General features: G+C 39.7%; 2 protein-coding genes across 9 annotated transcripts in view; one reads left to right on the top strand and one right to left on the bottom strand.

Annotated features, from left to right (window-relative positions):
• PH4alphaEFB (prolyl 4-hydroxylase subunit alpha-1) overlaps positions 1-23,095 on the bottom strand; it is a 346,708-nt gene that overhangs the window by 22,622 nt on the left and 300,991 nt on the right. The gene's annotated exons all lie outside the window — the stretch shown is intronic.
• On the top strand, positions 238-14,385 carry LOC116430964 (putative helicase with zinc finger domain). 3 transcript variants are annotated; one of them, XM_031985757.2, is made up of 6 exons: positions 238-667; positions 1,128-1,798; positions 1,927-2,628; positions 2,709-3,224; positions 3,638-4,245; positions 12,297-14,385. In XM_031985757.2, exons 1-6 carry the CDS (start codon positions 445-447, stop codon positions 12,301-12,303), a joined length of 2,727 nt encoding a protein of 908 aa, XP_031841617.1. In that variant the 5' UTR covers positions 238-444; the 3' UTR covers positions 12,304-14,385. The 3 variants fall into 3 exon arrangements, with proteins under 3 accessions (XP_031841617.1, XP_031841618.1, XP_031841616.1); XM_031985758.2 differs by having other exon boundaries at positions 3,638-4,218; XM_031985756.2 differs by lacking the exon at positions 12,297-14,385 and having other exon boundaries at positions 3,638-5,410.

The raw sequence follows: 23,095 nt of genomic DNA on the forward strand, positions 1-23,095 counted from the left end.
TATAAATAATATGTTCCAAATCCTCACTGGAGTACCCAGAGAACGTTTTGTGGATGTCGCCAATAGGCGACGGTAGTACCGAAAAGGTTAAATGTTAGGCCGTCAATACACTAATGTCAACCGATAATATTGAAAAATTGTCATCCCTTCTTCGCCCTCCTATCGTCGGTAATGTCGCCACCTTTAAACTTGTAAGTACGATAATAGCCGCGAGATGTCAGGGATTGCGCTTCAGTTTGACAAATACGTTGCGACTGCGCAGTGCGATCAGTAGCTTGTCAGTGTTAGCGTCGCGTTTCCCGTACAACGGTATTGTTGTCAGAATGCTAGAAGAGATATAATTGTCTATTGTTTATAGAGTATCAATAACAGTACGGTGTTATGACCTACTTAGTAACGGGAGTTCGAATCTCCACCGTGTATTCGATATTCTAATCGGTCATCATGGTCGATCCTGTAGTTTCGATGAACGGAGAGGTTAAGCGTTGGTTTTCGTTCGGTTTTGCCGATTATATGCACCGAAATTGGATCAAGTCCGAAAATCCGGAGACGATTGTAACTTGCAAACCACCCGACGATGTGTTGATTTCCCATGAGCCGAATCTTTGTTGCCGGTCGACGAACAGTGTTACTGTTCACACCTGGACTTTTCGGATTTGGACCAGCGGTAAGTCTCGCTTCATACCATTTTCTGACACTGTTTGTATATTTCTTGTTACCCGTAAACCAGATTCACATACGTATTGATCAAATAAAAGTAACGTTGCGTTAACACTTTTGCTGTTACTCACATTTCACTTTGCGTCTCTGGAAATGATGGATGGTTTTTCCCTACGTGCTTCAGTAAAGTACTTATTAATCTTCATTGCTCTAGTGAATCAGTGTTTAGAAATTGATAGGTAGCAATATTGGCAGGCACATGTAAATAGTCAATGGCTACGAGAATACAATGGTGTTCTTAATAGTATTAGTAAAGCAATTAACGAAGTACGGCGTAAGCATCGATTGCAATGAAGGTGTTATGTAATCCTTTTAATTGGCTTGTGAATCTGTATTTACTTTTGTTTGTCATTGAAACAATGATGTTGTGTAATGGGAATAGACATAGAGGTCTTTTATTTATTCAGGTAAAAGTTTGCAAATTGTAGCATTACCGTTGAACCAGAATCCTCAACACTTTTTTCTGCAATCTGTTACTGATACAATTAACCAGATTGGAGTAACAAATGGTCAAGAGTGGTGTGGTACAGATATAAACACACAGACAGAATGTAACAAAGAATATTGTGTTACAATTGAATTTGTTGCTAACAAATATGGCACCTATCGTCAAAATGTTATGTTTTACTTTGGAAAGTATCCTGTTATACTTCAGAAATTATGTATGGACTGTTTACCACCTGAAGATCTTGAAAGAATACACAATGCCACGAACTATCAGTTTTCACAAAACCCAAAAAACCTGGTCAGTGGTTTAACAGAAGTGCAACGTTTTGAGTCACCATTTGTGCCACCGAAAGATCCAAAAGAGAACAAATTGGCTATGATATATCCTTACCCTGACAGAAACAATTTCTTCTTAACGCAGGAGACCCTTACCGATAAACATTTAACACCAGAAAATTATAGAGGTCGCATGCACGAATTAATTACCATTGAGGAATTAGCCAGACATGAACAAATTGCTAGATACAATGTACTGTCGCAAATGCGTCTTCTTTCTAACTATATTGTGAGTTCCTTGGGCGATGCGTCCACAACTGCTAAGTACGCACCACCCGGTGAGCTCTTTGCTCAGGTGAGATTAGCATTAGCAGTTCTATACTTTCATTCCGTACCGCGCTCTTCTCGTGACACGATGGAAGTTTTACTTTCTCCTTCCACGCTTCGATCCCCAGAAACATTTATAATGAATTTTTATCACAGTTGCCGTTAAGCCGCAGTATTTCGGAGGATACGAAAAGTGGCAGGCTGTTCCTAAGAGGTTGCAATAGAGTGCTGTTCAAGTGTTCGCTTACAAATTCAGAATCAGCTAAAGTATACGAAGGTCACATAGAGGATAAGTGTACAAATATGGTGTACATTAGGCTATCGAAAGACTGTGTGAAAGACTTGAACTTGATAGCAGATGCAGATATAATGGTGCAGGCGCAATTTGTACTGAACCGTTTGCCGTTCTGCGAATGGCACAAAGCAGTGGACAGCCTGCCGGATGTAGGGCTAGTTTTCCTGATGAAGAAAGATTTAGAGGACAAGGAAACCAACATTATGGATGTACTCAACCAAGACAGCGCCGCTTTCGCGAAGAATTGGAGTAGGCTGATACTGGAACTGCTTCTGAACACTCATCAGAAAAAAGCGATAGCCGTCATGACTACTTCCTCAGATATAACCATTCCACCCGTGTTGTTGCTCGGACCATTCGGAACCGGTAAAACGAACACCATCGCCGAGGCTCTTCGCAATTTGCTCACTAACAGTAGCAAACACAAAATACTTCTCTGCACCCATAGCAATAGCGCGGCGGATCTCTACGTGAAGGAGTTCTTCGACGGTTGGTACAAGGCGGAGAAGTGTCCGCAATTGAAACCGGTGCGGGTCCTTTACAAGGGCCGAGCTAAAAATACGGTACGTCTACCGAGAAAACGATGAAACAGTAAGCAAAATCGGTTGCAACAATTTCGCTTGCCATCGTTTCGCGATTTCAGGTGCATCCGGTGGTCCTTGAGTACTGTCTGATGAAAAACAACGGCACCTTTCGCGATCCAACCGAAGAGGATCTCCGCGACTGCAGCTTGATCGTGACGACACTGGCAACCGCTAGCTCTCTAACCTATCTCAATCTTGCGTTCACTCATATTGTGATAGACGAGGCCGCACAGGCTTTGGAATGCGAGGTTCTGATTCCTCTGTCCCTAGCGACCCCGCAGACCCGTCTAATCTTGGCGGGTGATCAGATGCAACTGGCTCCGGAGATTTACAGCAATCTTGCCAGCGAACGCGGCCTAGGTGTCAGCTTATTGGAGAGGATGTACAAGATGTACCCGCAGAACCATCCCTGTAGGATACACCTGTGTCAGAATTACCGTTCTCACAAGGACATCATTAAATTTACGTCAGAAATGTTTTACGACGGGATTGTGGAGCCCGGTAGGAATCTCTTGATGCAACATCCTGTCCTTCATCCTTTAACTTTCTACGCTGTACAAGGCGAGGAAGTACAGGTAGGTCGGTTATCCGCATGCTGGTATCTAGGTGAGGTTCTTCGGCGTTCCATTTTTAGGCTTCTCCACCCATTTAAATTTTTCTGTAAGCACTGTGCCTATGTTACTTATTATATACAATCTTGTTACTCATTACTGGTCTAAATAACAACAATAGCAATAGACGCAGGGCCCAAGTGTCATAGCAATTAATAATGACCGACATTTTACATTAAATTAGCACCATCATTTAAATTGACGCAGCAAATTGATCACGTATCCCCTTGACAATGACATTTTCGCATCAAAGTACTTGTATTTCCACACCTTTTCATCTCGGCAAGTGTCAAATCACAATCACGGCAAGAATTTGCCGACCATACCTCCAATTTTCAAGTTCCAACACCCGTAATCTAGGGTTTCTGTGTCGATAGGACTTCCAGTCGACGGGCCACGCTCACTCGGGTGAGGCGCGTGAGTTGGTGGCCCGTGTTCTGGAGTTGAAGCAGAACTGGCCGGTGAACCGGTGGGGTACCTATGGCGAGGGGTCTATCGGTGTGCTGGCCTGCTACGCGGAACAAGTGCAGATGATCCGCACAGAACTGCGGAAGTACAAGCTCGGCGAGGTGTCGGTTGAGAGAGTCCTGAACGTGCAGGGTAAACAGTTCACCGCGGTGTTCATCAGCACCGTGCGCAGCAGAAATTGCTGCCGATACTCGGCGGAGAGGAACGTGAAGGACTACGGGTTCTTAACCAATCCTAGGCTACTGAACACTGCGATTACGCGGGCCAAGTGTCTAGTCGCGGTGGTCGGCGACCCAGTCGCGTTGCTGACGATTGGTTCCTGTCGGAAGCTCTGGCAGAAGTACCTAGAAATGGCGGACCTCCACGGCATCGACCATGCCACCTTGAAACACCATGTAAGCCTGGTACCGGAACTACCGTCCAGCAAGTCGTTGAACCCGCTCGCGAAGGAGTTCGTGCCCAGAAATCAAGAGAACTCCTGTCCGGTTGAGTACGTGCCGGTCCTGGTCTGGGCTAGGTATCCGATCGTTCATTATTCCGAAGTTTGGAAGTAGATCATCAACCCTGGAAAGACTAAGGGCCTTTTCTATTTGCCCATTAGTTATGATAACTGCAAGAATTTGATGTGTGGAGTGTAATAGTTGAAAGGGCAGCTCTCGATGAACTCGCAGTTAGTGCTCCACTGGAAGGACCAAAATGTTAACTGTAAAGATTTTGTTTGAAAATATCTGAAATGAAATCGGTATATACATAAGCTGATCATTTTGCCAAGTCTTTCGAGGGTTGAACTGAAATTTAATTTTTTATCGTACTGACTTTGTGATCAACGTGTACATGTTGCAAATGCGGGCTGATCGGTTGAAACAACATGTCATTTTAATGACGGAAATCTGTAGGTGCACCGGAGTTTTTCCTGGAGTATAAGTACTATTACTCTTCGTTGTATAGACGAGAACTTGATAATCTGTTTTATATGTGGACCGAATTATAAATGATGTGTATAGATGTCTAAACGTATATTTTTTTTAATTGGGTGTGCGCCTTTAGTTAGCGGTAAGTCACTTTCACATGTGTGCTTACATCTGTATGATAACCCTGAAATAAAGGAATATGTCTGCACCAAACGTATCTTACACATCCGTGTGCGGTCTCCTAACTTGTTGCTACGCGGAGTTGAATGGTCAACAAACGAGCCACGAGGGGTTGAAATGTGATAAGCAAGAAAACGCTTTTGAATAGTTATCGCGGCGCGGATACCATCGAATTCACGCGTCGAATAAATGACGAGCAAAGCCGTATTCTTTTTTACTTTTGTAATTAATAATCAAATTTTAATTTCAATAGTTTTGATGGACTGTCTTCGAAATGAAATAATACAAGTACAGAGCGGGCACGAGGTTTATGGCAAAATTCGGAGAATGATGATTTCGTAAAAATATTAAATTTCCATTTCTGTTTTTTAAGGGAGAAAATTAATTTTTTTAACTGAATTGTAGATTAATTTTTCGCATTTTAAAATCACCATTTGGCGTAAATAATATATTTTTTTCTAATTCCCGAGTGTTCAAGTTAACATTAAACGGTATAGTAGGATAAGGGGGTCAAAAGTGTCCTTAGACCGATTTTTCTCGAGAAAGTTTCCTTCAATAGCTTACCAATAAAAAAAACATTGTACGCCAATTTTCAACCTATCTATCTCAAGCAGAAAGGTAGTTATAGGATAAATTTTAATTACCAGTTTTTGTTCCACTTTCCCTATTTACTGGTAAGTAAAAATTATGAAAACATTCGGAAACATTTTTGGCATTACAGTGCATGGCTGAGAATTTTTTAAGATTTTTCCATTCCAAATTCTTAACATAAAAAATGAACCCTCCTTTCCAAATAAAAAAATGTAAATTTCGCAGTGAAGCATTCAAGCGACAACTTTATAATTTTTACAGTATTAGACATATTGGTATGACAAACATTCTCAAATTTTTCAGATTTTTTTGGCTTGCTGCGCTATAGTTAAAAATATGAGTTATCTACTAAAATTTCATCACTGATCTTAACGATGGGTTTGGCGAAGCGTTTAGGTTATCCGGCTGGGGAACTGCTGGAAGTTTTGTTGTCGCAGGATTGTGCGTACAATTTGTGTTTATAATAGTTTCTTGTTACGATCATAATCTTCTTCCACTCTTTTATCCTATAAAATATTTTGGGGAGATTCTTAAGTAAATATCATTTATTGTCATGTAGTTAATATTTGAAAAAAAAAGATTCTCTTCATAATCATTTTTTTTATTATTCTAATGACTTTCCTTTTTATACTTTTAAAATGTTTTAAAAATATTTTAAAGTGATTATCGCTTATTGTTTATTAATTGAAAAAATATATCATAAAGGAATTGTATCCTGAAGAGTAGATGGTAGTTTTGGTAGATGATGCATATTCGTTTTCGATTAACTTCAATAACTCCATTTTTTCATTTGCACGTTATTTTTTTTTTAAATTTTGAAATATTGAAAGTTACATAACATAGATACTATACAAAGTACACTACAGAAAGTAAAGGTATTAATTACTAACTAACTTACTACTAAAAATTAATTTTTCATTTTTTTAATGATGGCGCGGCAAGCCAAAAAATTTGAGAATGTCTGTCATATTAATATGTCTACATACTTAATATAATACCACTGTAAAAATGAAAAAGTTGCCGCTCGAATGCTTCACTGCAAAATTTTCATTTTTTTGGGGGAGTTTCTCATTTTTCACGTGAAGACTTTGGAATAGAAACATTTCAAAAAATTCTCAGCTATGCACTGTTATGCCAAAAATGTTTCTGAATTTTTTTTACAATTTTTATTTACTATTAAATAGGGAAAATGGGACAAAAGCTGATACTTCGAATTTACCTTGTATCTACCCTTCTGATTGAGATAGAGAGCTGAAAATCGGTGTACAATGTTTTTTATTGGTAAGCTATCAAAGGAAACTTTCTCGAAAAAAATCGGTCTAAGGACATTTTTGACTTCCTTACCCTGTTATACCCTCTGAAACTATTTCATCTGTAAAAGGAATAACGTTAATCACTGTAGTTACTTACAAAAACACGATCAGTTTTTAGATAAAAATCATCGAAATCATCCAAGTTAACTCTCGTTGCTTTTTCACCAGACAATTAAGAAGTCCGTATTCCTCGAGGCACAGCCTGTACACGCACACTTAAAATATAAATCATCGACAAAAAGATCGATGAATCCTAATCGTCGTTTATCGTCGGGAAACTTTCTTAATTTTCTTTGAAATATCGTGGGTTGGTAAGGGTCTTCTCTTTTTTTTCATTTCTACCGAAGTACGTTCAAGTTCGTATATTATTGTCCTCGGATCGTAGAGATTACGAGCGGGGCAATTTTTATGGGACAGTATATAAAAGGTTGAGAATAAAACGGCAGAAGTAAGGCATTATGGAGGGTGACCGTGACAAGATGGGGGGTCGGACGGAATCGGCTGCCCCTGGTTCAACTCGATTTTCCACTAACAAGGGGTATATCGCCGAAGGCATCAACGGGATTCCAGCAATGTTCTTGCTGCCTTCGATGCCCCAGCGTGCCGGCTTCACGGAATTTATAGTGGCCGTCATCGCATCCGGGCACAGCCAGTTTTTAATTCGGTCGTGTTACTCTATTAAGCCTGACGGAATCTATTGCACACATATTTTACGCCGTCCTAAGCATTTCCTCGCTATCTTTCTCCCTTAGATTATCTTTCATATTCAGAAATTCAAGTATCTATAGGTTGCAGATGAAAGTTGCGAATTTATAACTTTAACACTAGGCAACAAAGAAATTCAACAAAATACTCTTAACAAATATAGGTTCAAATAACCATTTCGATCAAAAAATTTCAAATTTCGCATTCAAATTCAGGAAGTTGTGGACAACTTAAAAAACAAGTGATTTTTCAAATTTATTCTCCGTTGTGCAGGAGATGTGCCTTGAAAGAAATCTAAATCCAATTTTCATCTGTTTCTATCTTACATTTTCTAATTTCATTCGTCAATAGGTTACATGTAATCAATCATACTTATACAAAAAACACAAGACACCACTAGTTTCTTTTCATTTCGTCCACTAAAATTTTCATCAACCATATTTCACTCGCCACACTTTTCTCAAATCAAATTCTGCATCATACCATTCTATAATTATTCTCTCTTCTGTATTTTCTCTCTATTTTACGTTCCGCGAACGTCGTTACGCCGCTTATTATTCCCGCAAGCAATTGTTTGCGGGGCGTCTCGTGGCAGTCGCGAACGTTCAATATTGGAAACGGTTAATACCGCGTGAAGATAGGCAATAAGGTTGCCACGCGTATCGGGAGCGGACGCGGCTCGGCGTTTCAGAGGAAGGGAAGATGCTCGAACGCGGACGGAACACTCGCGGAAACCCCGCCGCGTTTCCTGCGTCGTCGTTCCTAGTCAATACCGATGAGAGATATTATATGGTCGTATTAGCGTTTTCAGTCGCGTATCGTTATTTCTTATTGCGTCGTAGGCGGAAAGTTATACCGGCGACATTACACTCGTCCCCATCTATATTTATATCGTATGATGGGCGGAAAGGAGGGGAGAGGAACGGGTCGCGATATATTGTGCCCACAGTTGCAATGTCGCCCGTGATTTCTGGTCCGTGAAAGACGCGAGGGATGCATCGCGATTTCATATCGTTCGCGAGGGTTCTCGTAGGAGGCAACTTTGGGTTTAACCCTTTATGCTTGGATGGTGCACGTGGCGCGGCAATAATATCGGGAATTGTAGGTTTCGCCTGGGCGGTTTCGAATACTCTTGGTTCTTTTTTTACTGTCGAATTTAGGACTTGGATTTTTGATACTGTTTTATAGTTATTTATTGACATTTTTATTGACATTGGCGATGAATTTTTGTAGAGGATTGTGCATACATTGTGTTGATAGCGTATCACTCTATATATACAGGGTGATATATGTATATCAATACGGTGTAATTTTCGAAGAGTGAAGAAGAAAATGTTGATACTGTTAATCTTAGATATTTGAAATCTGTGATGGATAAGGTATCTTTAGTTTGAAGGTAGAAAGATTAATTGGGCTAGAATCGAAGATGTTTCATCGAAGTATAATTTTTTCATGTTTCAGAAGTCGTGACTATGGACTAAGATTTTGCGATCACTCGAATCGTTTCGAAATTCCTTGTCTTCAAATTTATTTGACATCCCCATTAATTTATTATATAAACGCCACACTTGTAAGAAAAACTCTATTACAATTTGAATACAGATTTATAGGCAACCCGCTTCATTGTTTAATGTTCAATGAATTGCAAACAAAAACAAACCATACGCGCGACTGAATAAAATTTAACGAAACTTTCATTTTATATACACGTTCACGACACACTGACGAAAAGTAAATAAATATCAGTTCGACTTCGTTTACTGCGAATCGAATCGTGGCATGCGTGTGCGTCTATGTTTGTGCAAACATCCGGGGTGTACAATTCGATACGTTTCGTTTGCGCATACCGCGGCAATCAGGACAGTGTTATCGCTAAGTTAGCTTCCCATCGATTTTCACAGGCGGCCGACGTCCCGTCGGCCATAAATACCGATTCGTAATCCGCGGACCCTTTGTACCCTTTAATGTATCGTATTAGGGAACGTCGGGGCTGCAGTCGGCCCGCCATTTCCGTCCCACGGTATATAACGATGCATATCCTCCTCCACTGTTGCGGAATATTGCTACAATAATTTTCGTGGCTCGTTGCTTCGACATTTTCCAACGGCGATTCTCCTACACACGGTCTCTCCTCTCTCTCTCTCTTTCTCTCTTTCTCTCCGTTTGTCTCGCTCTTGCGATGTATCGCAGACGGAAGTCGATTATAACGTAACAATTTCGTTGGACCGCGATCGCCGCGACGCAATCGGCCAACAAATTTCATCGGATTGTCGGGCCCGGGCGAACCGAGCCTCGACATTTGCCGTTAATGTTGCGTGTTCGCTCGCTGCACTGTTTCCCGAGGGATTCCGCACTGGCGATTCGGTGTCCGAGCTCGGTCTTTATTAACCTCTGGGACCGTCTTGATGGTCCATAAGCTTTACGTCTTTGTCGAAATTTTTCGTCGAATTGACTGATAGATAATTTCTGGTTTGCAAATGTTAGGTGTGAGGAATTGTGATTGATTGGGAACTGGTGGTGTTGTGGTTTATTTGGTCATTTGTGTGCTTTAAATGTTATTGTAAGTATAAAATGTTAATTAGTAATCTAATTGATGGTTGAATAACTAATTCAATTGCCTATTCATTTCGCGAATGGATATTTATTTAACTGGAACCTAGTTGTTTTCTTAGCATTTGTTTTCATTCTTCTAAGTAAATGGTGACTTATTTGGGACACCTTATATAATCTAGACTCAACAAATTGATTTCGCCACTCGTTCTTCTCCGAAAACCAATCCCTGTTTCTTAACACCACGGATCTAACCGAATCAATTGCTACGATCGCTCAAGTTTCCCCCAACTTTTTCCTAATTGCAACGCGATTATCGCGATACAGAGTCTCGAAGGCAAGCGCCCGCAGCCGATCCCACCCGCTAATTGAAATTTCTCCTGGAAACTTCGACAGTTAGCTTGCAAAAATTGGATAACATTTTTTCGCGAAGTTTTAAAGAAAAGAACGAAAAAATAGGAAAAAAGAAATCAGGCTGGAGAGCACAGCTCAATGGGGTCTACGGGGGTGGGAAGCTTAAAGATTAATCGACGGCTAATTAGGGGTAGCTCGAGGCTGCGGGAGGGTAATTTTATCGGTCGGTCGACAGGTTAGTGTCAATAATTGATAAGCTGATGGATATGACCTGAGATATCCGTCTATCCGAAATTAAAAAATCTAAAAATTCGAACAATTAAAACCAAACTCTTTTATTTCATATACATTTTACATTTATCTTCGTCTTCTAAATCCCAAGAAAATTAACATTCTAAACCAAAAGCAGAAACAAGCAAAAAATGAATTTCAAAATCCAATTAAAAAATCACTATCGCATACCCAATTGTTTACAAAAAATCTCAAATAGAAGTTAGCAAATATAAATGCCATTACTTAATTCTGATTAATTCCAATTAAACATTATTTTTCCGTCACAAACCGTCATGGTTTAAACCCAACACCCATATAGATCACAGAATCCTCTTTCATCTCCAATAAATTATTAACGAGTAATTCTAGCGAGAATAGTTATGAAAGAAAACAGTCCAACGGATTAACGCGATGCGTCAACATCACCTAGGATCTCCGATCCATTCGCCGTAGCCTGTTTGCCCGACCGCAGGTTTCTACGACTTCAAGCCTCGCGTCCCCATTGTTCGACTCCCGTTCAACCCCGGATCACAGCGGGCAGGGGTGAGTCTCCAGTCGCCACGTCAACTCGAATTACCATAATCCAGCGGTATCGCGGGTTCCTGTTTGGTCTCCGTTAACGTAACTCCTGGCTGACATCATTTTATCGGGGAGTACCCCGCCTACCTGTTCCACCCCCTACTCTCTCTCTCTCTCTGGCTCTCTCTCAACACGCGTCGACACACAGGCGAGACAATATTGCTAAGCAAGTGGAGGACCTGTGGACGGGCGTCCAAGTTACGGTCAAACGTGCGCACACAGATGGAACTCGTGCATCGAAGATGCGCATTAGCTCGTGTACATGTGCTAACCCTTCACCCCGCGCACCACTGCCACTAGCTACGTGCACGGAGTTCGGGACAATGCATCGGGATGTATATCAGCCTGTGGCTGTCATCGCCGTATCTACCTCGCACCGATACCGGGTATTAACTACGAAATGCTGCCCGCGCGATAGAATTACTCCCTAGCGGATTCTAATGGCCCTTAATTAGCTGTGGGTGCATCTTCGACCTGCGAGACTGGCGTGTAGACTCTTTTTTCGGTGGTTTTAGCCTATTAATCGGCCTTTAGATTTCGAATGTTTAATAATCGGTAATCTATTAAAATTACGCTGGTTTAAACAAAAGAAGTTAGAAAGACATTACGAGATGCATTTATATTTTGATTTTAAAATTAGAAAGCTTTGAAAGTGAAAACGTATACTCCTACGCGATGACAGAAACCGTGTTAGTAGTTAGTCAGTGGTTGCCTTGATTAGAAGCGGTATACAAAGTGTTCACACTTTGCGGCGTCATCCGAACTGAAGCGATATCATTTTTCACATGAACATAAACATTTTCTACTGTATTAAGAACGTTTCAGTTGAATGAGACTTTTGATAAGCGTTTATTTGGCTATCAAATGTGTTAAATAATAACGTGTGGAATTTGGGGTGTTTCTTCATATTTAGTATTTTTTATTGTGGTCTCTATGCTGTTTGTTGTTGTAAATTATTATCTGTTTTACTGTTTATTATTCGTGAAGATGATTATTAATATTTTCGTTGTTTTTGTTGTGTTTAATTTGTGGAAAAGAACTTGTATTAATATTTATACGAATACGTATTTAATTTTTACACTGTATATATAACTGATTTTTCTTTCTGCTAGGAAATAAACGAGGCACTAATTATCAAGAAACGAAGATACAGAATTCCGAAGCAACGGGAGAAGATCAAGTTCCCGAGGATCGCCACCCCAGCAAGTTTTCCGACCCAGCGTCTTTTCAACCCTTTCACGTTCCTCCATTTCCCCTGAGGTATGTCTTCCTTCGTTTCCTCGAAACTTCGAAATCCAAAAAGAAAAGAAAAAGAAGAACACACTCTAGTTTCCAATAATTTTTACTAAACTTCACATTAAATTCGGATAAATTCTAAATTTAAACGAACTACTCTCCGGAATTCGAACGAAATTCCTCCAATTCCATTTCAACCGTACCCGAACGTCGTTCTACGAGAGTCAGCTTTTATGTTAACGATTTCGCAGGATTATTTAATAATTCCGGATTAACGACTCGGGAAAACTAAATTCCTCACCCGTAGAGGGCATAAATGAAATTAGAGAGCGAAACAGACGATTTAAACGTTTTTCAATCGATCACAATTACGAAAGTTTGTGGATGAGTTAACTTTTTACGCTCGTCAGCCGGGGTGTTTTCGAATGACGAGGCCGGAGGGGGAGGCGGAGGATAACTCGTTTTACGCGCTTAACGGGTTAATGGCGATCGAACGGGGGCCGACGAGGGGAGGAACGATGAATATGAAAGCGGGCCGGCAGCGTTGCTCGCGCTCGTCTTTTTCCTCGATTTTCAATTTCTAACGGGCGAATGCGCGGAATGAGGATCGGGACTCGACGCGCCCATAATTCTCACCCCGGCGTATGTACGTACCACCACGACCGGTCGAACGTATTGACGGACGATCACCGGCATGCTTTTGACAATTTCCACGTGGGCGTCGCGGTAATTTCGGAATTCGAAAGCGATTCACCGTGAATTTTACAAGAAGAGCACCTCTGTCCTCGCCATTCAAATCGTCCCGCAATATCGAGCGAGGGTTTTCCGAAAAACTCGTTCCTCTCCCTTCAAAGAACGCCGTGCTTTTTTAAAAATTTACTTGCTAATGAGAACTTACGTATGCGTTTTGCGTATCCATACGTTGGGAATTTATTTTTCCTTTTTTTTGCGGGAACTTAGTAAACGTTGAATGGCTTGAATGCTCGAAGGTTCTCGCGGAATTATTTTGATATATCTTTGGGTAGAATAATTTTTATGAAGTCGAATTATTTGCCGCGTTGAAGTACGGTTCTCGGATCCATTGAATTCGCGTTTCCTGGCGATGAAATTTCTGTTTATTAGGGGTGTCGAATTTCATTGGAAAGGATAAAGCAATCGCGCTGAAATGTTTTTCAAATTAGTCGAAAAATATACGGAATTTTTCAAACGAATTCCGAACGTTCGCGAATTAACTTATGCAGATCGGAATCAACCGGATTCCTTTTCCGCACGAGAATTTTATTACGCCAGAGAATTTCGCGTTTATTTTTTGCCAGGACTCCCACTGGGAATTGTCGAAATCGGGGCTGTATCTTATTACGGTTGAATTTTCGTTTAATTACGTTAACCGCGTCGCAAGAGCGCAAATCGTCTTTACCGTTCCAGCTCCACTTTTTCCTGGGATTGAAACGCGTAAAAACGACGGAGCTCGTGGACGGACCTAATATTAATCCGCTAATATTATTTTGTAATGAACCCCATTGTATGCGATCATGAATTTACTCGGCCGCTGCACCGCTGCGCACCGCGCGCACGGAAAGCGAAGTGTGTACTATGTATCAAGCATCGATCCTTCCCTTAATTACAAGTTGTAGAGGGTACTTGCTACTTCTGTGTGCGGAGTGGTCCACTGATTATTATTATCTTAATAGAAACCGAGGCGAGAGACTTTAAACCAACCCGGCCTGAAAGCCGCTCGAGTGGTTTTATTTCGCCGACGGTAATTTCAAACCTCGAGCACCGATGTATATTAAATAACTTTTTCGTCCCCAAGTTTTTCTACGAGATCCTGCGAAGTTACCTAGAGATAAGTTAGCATCTAAAACTTTGTGTATAAGAAATATATGTAGACTATATTTTTTAAGAAGATTTTGTAGGGTTTTAGAGACCCGGAGACACACTAATCGAGAATAAAATGATTTATTATTAAAATACCGCAATTTTCTTTATCATTAATTAACACTTCGACGTTTTCATCGAAACAAACGACCGAAGCCAAAGTAACAAAAAGTTAAACTCTCAAACATTTTATGGAATCTCCAAATCTCCAATTCTCCGATAAACTCATCGAAGCTTCCTAATATTCTTTTCTAGATTCGAAAACCATAAACACCATTTAATCCGGGAACACATGAAAAAAAGAACACACCTAAACCTCGCATCAGCCAAACGGCTAACAAGCAGCGCAGCGATTTCGCGCGTCGTTTCGACGCGTCGTCGTGCAACAAGCGTGGATAGCACGTCGACTAGAAACGCGAGGAAGATGCGAGGCAAAATGAAAAAAGAGAGAGACAGATCGAAATGGATAGAAGAAAACAGAAGGCAGAATCGTGTTACAGGATCTCCGGTACACGGTGAACAACTTTGTTCGGCCGTTCGTTGCCGCGGTACGACGAGAAGGGGGTGAGATGTTCGACACGCGTTGTTCCCGTGCATCGAGGTTCGACGCGGCGGCGGGCTTAATCGAACGCGTGTAAAACGCGCTACATGCTCCGGAAAATTTCACCGGTTCGCTGTGGAGTACAGTGTGGGACGGGGAATCGGGAGGGACGGGGGAAATTGACTTCGGTACCGCGGCTGCGGGAATAATTCCCGATCGATACGCGGCGATAGCTATCGAGACCGCGACGGGACGCGACCAAGTCGAATTTTTTCCGACGGTCTCGTCGAAAATTTCCAATTAAACACGGCTCGACGATCCTCCTAGCCTGGTCGAGGGCTCCGGCACAGGATTTCCCGGTGAAATTTGCGAAACACATAACTCTGATACTCGTTGGATCGAAGTATTTCCTGACCACCGATTAACGCCGACACCCTCTTTTATAGTGAGAGAAAATAGGGGGAAGTACTAAAGTTGTCTTCGTTTGATTCTGGAATTTATGGTTTTAACCAGTTAACTGTAGAATATAATTTGTAGGATCTCTCATTGCGTGCACAATATAATCAAATAATGAAGTGTACACTCGTCAAACGCATCTATAATATATTCTAACGAAAAACTAAAGCGGAACGAAGAACAATTACATATTTGTCTAAGAAAATAGTGTATACTCCTCGAAAGCAGTTAAGTGGTTAAGAGTAAAATAACTGCACCCAAAATTACGAGTTTCAGTTTTATTTCGCGATTAGTGGTATGTTAGAAGTGTGAAATATTTGATATGGTTTGAAAAATAGTTTCACTTCTAGACACATTACATTAGTAATAAAGCAATAACAAGAAAATTCTCTTGTGATACAGTACTTATACAAGCGTCTAATATCCTTCGTAAAATAATTATTCCAAATTCGTTCAACTAAGAAAACAATATTTATAGTTTAGATATGTGTGGATCGGGAATAATATATGGGAATATAGAAAACTCTAATAAATAGCTACGTTTATTAATAATAAAACAAGTAATGTTTAAACATAATGAACTATGTAATAGCAACACATAACTTACTGCCATGAAGACCAACGTACGACTCTCTCTGCACAGACTCTCTTTCACACATTCAAACCAAAAAATCATTCTCACCCCCACAATCATTCTTCTCACTTGCACTCTCTGCAAACTCTCAAACATATCCCTTCAGTGCCGACGTAGAAACCTTGGGCCTGCGACTTTGTGCAAGCCACTCTCTTTTGACCATTAGGCTTTCCTCTTTTATTGCCCTCCGCGCACATTCATTCTCGCATTCACGCTTCTTAAAAATATCTTAAGTTATACTAAAAATCCTAGATACTACGTATTTTATATGGAAGTACATAATGCCCATCCTGTAGTATTCAACCAAATCCTTTAGTACCGCACAACGTTACCAAAAGCACAATCGCTAAAACAAAACCTGAATGGGTCACTCGTGCCAGATCAAAGCGTGCCAGTTTCCTTACAAAAATCTGCGTAACGACGCTTCCCGTTTCACATGCCGCGCTTTTAATTACACAAAGTGCCGAACCAGCGTTAAGTTCGGTCCTCGTTTTCCGCCCGTCCCGTAATTTATAGACCCATATCGAAATTGAAATGCGTCCAGCATATAGTTTGTAACCGATCCTACAAAACACGCAACAATTCAATTAAAACGTATCGCGTCACCCTCTCGACCCCTGACCCCGCCCTTCTACCATTCTGTGCGCGTTCTACGTGAAATATTCCGAAAACGGGGCTCGCGAAATTTGTCGAACCGTCGAGCCGGTAGCCCGAATAAATACGTTCGATTTCATTGGGTTTCCGGGCCGATCGACGGGAGCCTCGAACCAAATTAAATTCTCTTTGCACTTTGGTCTAATTCGACGAGCAATTCCGGCCGTGATACGATTACGGAAACGCTTGCAGAATATTGTTTCTTTTTTCCGTAACCTGAACTCTCTTCCTTCCGTGATCCGACCTCCATTTTCCGAGTGGTAGTTTCCTCGTGATTGTTGCAGAAATTAATCGTACCAATGGAATGGATGATTCACGATTTTCTCGTGAATGGAAAAGTAATTTCTTTTGAGGGATGAAAGAAATTGTCTCTGGTGATTTGGGTGTTTTGAGGTGATCGAATAAATTTGATAATTTTGTAGAAAATGAGTTCTCATTAACCCTTTTTTTAAAATTAATTATTATTCTTCTGTTATCAATTATACTTTTAAACAAACACAACCATAGAGTATAGAATTTCTCACTTTTTCAATAAATTATTAATAACAAAGTACTTGTAGCATATCAAAGAAATAAATCTTATTTCAAGGGAGCAAAGAGTTAAAGAATAATCTTATACAAGTCGGACATAAAATTTAATATTATTTACTTATCTACTTACAATTTAATAATGAGAAAATTCTTGTTGTTCATAGAAAGGGCTAGATATTCGAATCTACAGTGACTACTTACACGGTTTCACTTTTCTGTTTGCCTAATTTAAGGAAAAGAATGTTAAACCCTCTTCATAATTCTCATTTTCCAATTATCCAATGTTTTTTCGCCGCGAACGGAACGAAAATGTTCAAACGCGAGAGATTGTGATTTTAATGTCGGGGATTGTAGTCGAATAATTTCGTGGGGATATTTGGACAGGTTCTTAATAAGCACGGTATCAGGTTTGTGTTGCAATCGGGTTCCGTTTAATTGTTCCTTTTCGGTCGGTAAAGCCTGCCGCTCCGAAACTCGATTCCGTCTTTGATAAGGATATCGTTGAAACAGAGACTTCGCGGAATTGGTTCACCCCGCAACGACTCATTCTGCCGTGACGCCGGTTCCGTATGAATCAACGACCAAGAAGTAAATGAATAGGGAGAAACAAACCGGGGGATGATGAACGACCCCCGCGTACGTATGTACATTAACTTTGTTCAGTTATCTTTCTCTCGCAGCCGCGGACACGATAAACATAAACCTTGATGATATTCAGCGGACGAAACAAATTCGGGACTGGACGAGCAATTTTAGATAAAGTTGGCATCTCTCGGTAACAAGGGGCAAAATTGGGATTAATTCTTTATGCATGACTTCTTACAGTACCAGGCTATAATTATCGCAATATTATAAAGAGTATATTGATTTATCAATATGACTAATCAACAATCTGGTTCTATATGTTACTAATATTAAAATAATGTTTAATTCTATAATAATATTAAACTTATTATTGCTAATAATTGGACGATTGAAGAAACTAACTTACCAAACCTGTACATTTCATTTCCTCGATTCATTCCTCTCGGGAAAACAATATTAATTTTATCAGGTACAATTATCGAACACCAAATTAATATTAACCCTTTGCACTCCAGAAGTTTTTCACCGGAAATATTCAATATTTCTAATGAGATACAGACGACATTTTCTTAAATCGAATTAAGAAATCTCACATGCATCGAGGAGGAGAACTGTTTTCTTTCAATATTTCGTACATTCATGCATTATACAAAATTTAATATTAAATATCAAAGTTTACAGTTTTGCTGTGTCAAATCATTTGGTGACTTAGAGGCACCTCTGGAATGCAAAGGGTTAATTCTTTAAACGAATCCAATATGCATTGAAAAAACTATAAACTCTAGCCATAAATACATCATGTTATTCTTTCCCAAAATTTTAGATTCAAAAGAGAAATTTAAGAAATTTCTCATTAGAAGAAATCCTCCTTTAACCTTTTGCCTTATGATTTATTTCTTAATTCTGATCGATATAACTACTTGAGTAAAGTAATTTATTAGGGAAAGAAAAGATTTGAATGCTTATTCTACGTCTATATTTACTTCAAAAGTTAATGATTGACAATAGAAAAATATTTAATTTATACTTAAAAAAGAATAAATAACACTTTTCTACTTTTCAAATTCAGTTGAAAATTTTCATCATGACTCTGACAGGATATTGTAGGTCAAGGGGTTAAATTCTTCGATATCCCAAATCTCTACACTTCGTGGTGAATTTTTCTCAGATTTCCGAGCGAGTCGAAATCCTTTCGCGATAGGATCTATCGTAGCAAATCCCAAACTCGATCGATTAATTCTGGAATATCGAGTTACGCGTGTTACCAACCCCCACCGGGCAGTGTGGCGTATCGACGAGCTATATTGTTTGGATCGCGGAAAACTCGATCGTTCGGCGAGCTCTCGCGTTCAGACGATCAAAAGATAAGTTCGTCGTAGTAGTCGCGTATTAACGCTAGTCGGACGGGTTTCCGATCGTTTCGCGAAGTCACGCGTGAAACTTTCGGACACGAAATTCCGATCGGAGCTGGAACGGCGAGCTTCCTGGATATTAAACGACGATCCGTCGTTGGTACCAAGTTCCCGTGGAATCTGTTCTACGTGGGCCGGAAGCGGGCTCGTAACACGAACATGCCTCGCCTAATCGCGGTCGCTTCCTCTTTGCCCCGTGTTCCGTGGGACTGTTTTCAACATTCTACTTCCGCTCCGTCAAAAAATACATCGTCCAGAAAGTGGGAAATTAATTTTTGTCGATTTTGTCGGATTTGAAGGGAGAATTGATGGTTTAATGATCGGAAATGTGGTGCAGTCTTTTTTTTTTATTAATGATCATTGAATTTATTAGTGGGTATGATAATTATTTAATAATATAACTTATATTCTATATTAGTTAATATATTAGTCAGTATTAGAACAGAAGGGAGATTTAATGATTTGACAGTCGAAAATGTAGATTAGTCTTTTTTTTAAATTAATAAATATTAAATTATTAATAATTACCAGATTCGAAGGGAGAATTGATGATTTGGCAGTCGAAATTATAGGTCAGTCCTTTATTTACTAATGAGCGTTGAATTATTATGATTATAGTTATTATAGAACAAACGAATGTTTTTAATTTTTGGAAAATGATGAAAGCTTCCAATTGCAATTTATGCAATTTTTCACTATTGCAATATAAAAAACTAAATATTCATTAATTCTATAATTTCCGAGGATAAGTAAAAATATTTAATAAAACACAAATATTTTAAGATATTAAACATCGCAATCTGATTCGAGCGCGGAACGTGATCGAATCATGGAAGAGCAGATAATATGAATCAACAACTTCGAAGTAAAAGCAACGCAAGGGACAGCGAGGAGATGCATTCTTGCATATTTTCATTCCCCCCTCGGAAAATAATATTAAAAAGAAAGAAAAAGAGAAGGAAGTAAAATGTGAAAGACGGCACCGCGGTTTGAAATAAAGATGACGAAGCCGTTGAAGAAACATTGCGTCACGTAGCGAGATACGAATTTGTTTATTTATGCAACGCAGTTCCCTAGACGTGATCCCGTGCTTTTAGCAGGGAACCTGGCCTATTTAAATTGTTATCGTTGCTTCAAAAATACTATTGAACGCAACGGAGCAATTCGCATTAACGAAATGAACAATTTCTGTCTCTCTCACGCTGTTCTCCTCTTACTCTATCTGTTTCACGTGCATCGTGTCCATTGCACTTTCCGCTTGTTCACCTTGTTTGCTAAACAAATTGAGACATCGAAAAGCGTACTGCACTCAAATAACGTTATTTGTTATTCCTGAATTCTCGATGTTTATGAAGGACTTCATATCTATTGTTCAATTTTATATTCACTTGGAAACTGTTCTAGAAGAATTTTATATTCCTACAGAAGTTCATCTTTAATAAATCCAATATTCAAATATTTAATTCTTAATCGTACTTTAATATTTCCTATTAAAATGATATTACCATAGATTTATTGAAAGGGCGAAGAGAATGATTTATTCAGAGATGAGGTAATTTATTAAAAGAAGGAATTAAATAATTATATTTCTTCGTAGAGTTATTATTTTTCAGCACAGAAAAGCAGGAACAATTATTCATTATTTGGCGTTACAATTCTTGCATTACATTATTATCAACTTGGTTAGGTTATTAAACATTTTCATTCGATAGCCGTAATCTTGCATGTTACGATTGTTTTCAAGTCATTCGAAAGCGTCGGTCATCGGTGACTGACATTGCGCTTAACACGATAAAGATCAAATAGAGTGTTCGCACGTGTGATTATTTAACATAAAAAACTTAGTCTTATGTAAAACTCCTCTTTACAAATATTGTCAGGTGGCAAATGAGAATAATAAAATTCATTTTACCGCGCGGTACGTTTTTTTTTCGTTTTAATGAATGTCAGCGGCTGCCTCAAAGGTGTGGATTTAATCCGGGAGCCGCGGAATCGAATTTGTTACGAACCTGTGCGCGATATTTACATTATACGCGAATATTGGATAACAGGACGCGAATTTTCACGAAAATAAAATTACGCTCGAATTTCTGGCCATCGATTCGGCGGTCACCGCCGTTGGCTGCGGCGAGGCCAACCGGCCGCTACGAATGATTTATGCTTAATTTACGAAATAAATTGAAAATTAACTTAATGATACCGGTCGCGGCAGTCTCAGCCTATCTAAATATTGAATAACACAGAAGTGTGTTTAACTTCGATCGGATGAGGACGTGGTCGAGTTACGGCGCGGATGGAGATGCAAAATTAATATACAGAGCGATTCAAAATTGATCGCTCGCTTTTTGAAAAGTCGAGCATTTTCGTAAAAATAATTAACATCGATTTCGCGATGTTTTGAACGTGATTAAAAGTTTTTGACTTTCATGTGATAGAGTCTGTTACGTAGGTTTTAGAGTAAAGACTACAGAGTGATCACAAACAAGTGGACCAATTCGAAGACATCAATATCATTTTTGAAATAAATTTTGTATTCGATAAAAAATTTATGATTTTGTAACAATACAATATTGCTCAGAAACTACAGTAAATCTAAGGGAAATTCAAAATATAAAAAAGGTCATCCCTTAAAGAATTTACTTATATCAGAAATATATAAAATTTTACAAAGAAAATAAAAAAAAAAACAATAAAGCGAATGTTTTTATTTTCAACAGAAATTTAATTTCCTTCTTCATATTTATCGAAATCAATCGCTCAAAAGCTTGATTCATTAATTCAAACGTTCAAATTGAATTCGAAATATTACATTAATTTCCCATTTGAAAAGCTACTCCAAAAGAGAAATTCGAATATACATCCGTAGCTCCACCGCAATATTTCCAAAGCTGCGAAAGACGTTCGACCATAAACGTCTCGCGGACCAAATAAGACGGCAGACGAGCGAGCAGGAGTGGCGCGATCTCATTCGTTTCGAGGCAAGAAGTAATTACACCGTTAGCGGATTAAAAATGGAAGGGACAGCGGCGAGCTCCGGAAATATTGCACCTGCAGGATAGAAGGGATCGTCGCGTGGCCCGGTTTCCCTCAAGAAAACCCCGGACTGCCGCGGTCCGGCCACGTTCTTAACGTTTCTCGCCGAATTTTTCCTCTTATTTTCCCGTTGCCCTCGAAACGGTCGCGGTATCGAGTCTGGCAACGTGCCAAATCACACCCCGGGGAAGATAGAAGCGAAAAAAAGGGAAGAAGACGAAGAAAACGAAGGAGAAGAAGCAAGAAGGAAGAAACCATTGGGAAAATCTCTTCTGCGTTCCTGCCCGTATTTTCCTCTTTCTTTTTTTTTCATTCCGCGGAACCCCATCGAAATTCGCCCGGGATGCGCCATCGAATACGAAATCGGCCGGCTTGCCGGATACAACGTGGAAACGGAAGTGCTTAATCGAATTGAATCGCGAGCGGAGGGATCACTGTAGATACTTGCGTTGGGAATCGCGTCGGAAATGTACGGTTCGGGTTGTGAAGTTTTGGAGAATCGAATGTTCGTGGATCAATGCTGCTCGTGTTTAGATTTAGGAAGATTTGTGGATATTACTGAGACAGGGTTCGAGGGAATGGGCGGATAAGGAAGTGAGAATTTCTGAAGGCGTGAGTATGATCGGTTCGCCAAAGATCCAAGACCGCTGAGAGTCGCTGATAGTCAAATGTTGCCGAGGATCTGGGATCTCAGGTCACTGAGAGTTACTGGGAACTGGAAATTCTGAAAAATTGATTTCGTCTCCTGAGGATCTGAGATTAGCAAGATTATTCAATCATAGATACTGTGAATTGTATAATTTTAATGAGAATCTCTTAAAGTGTTTCTGACTTTGGGAAATTTGGGAATTGAAGAGCTTAAAAATTTGAAATTGTGTAACTAAAAGCCCGAGTATAGGAGAATGAACGATACAAATGTCAAGATAATATAAATCTGTCAATACATATTAG

The sequence above is a fragment of the Nomia melanderi genome, chromosome 5 (assembly GCF_051020985.1).
Source record: "Nomia melanderi isolate GNS246 chromosome 5, iyNomMela1, whole genome shotgun sequence".
Lineage (NCBI taxonomy): Eukaryota > Metazoa > Arthropoda > Insecta > Hymenoptera > Halictidae > Nomia > Nomia melanderi.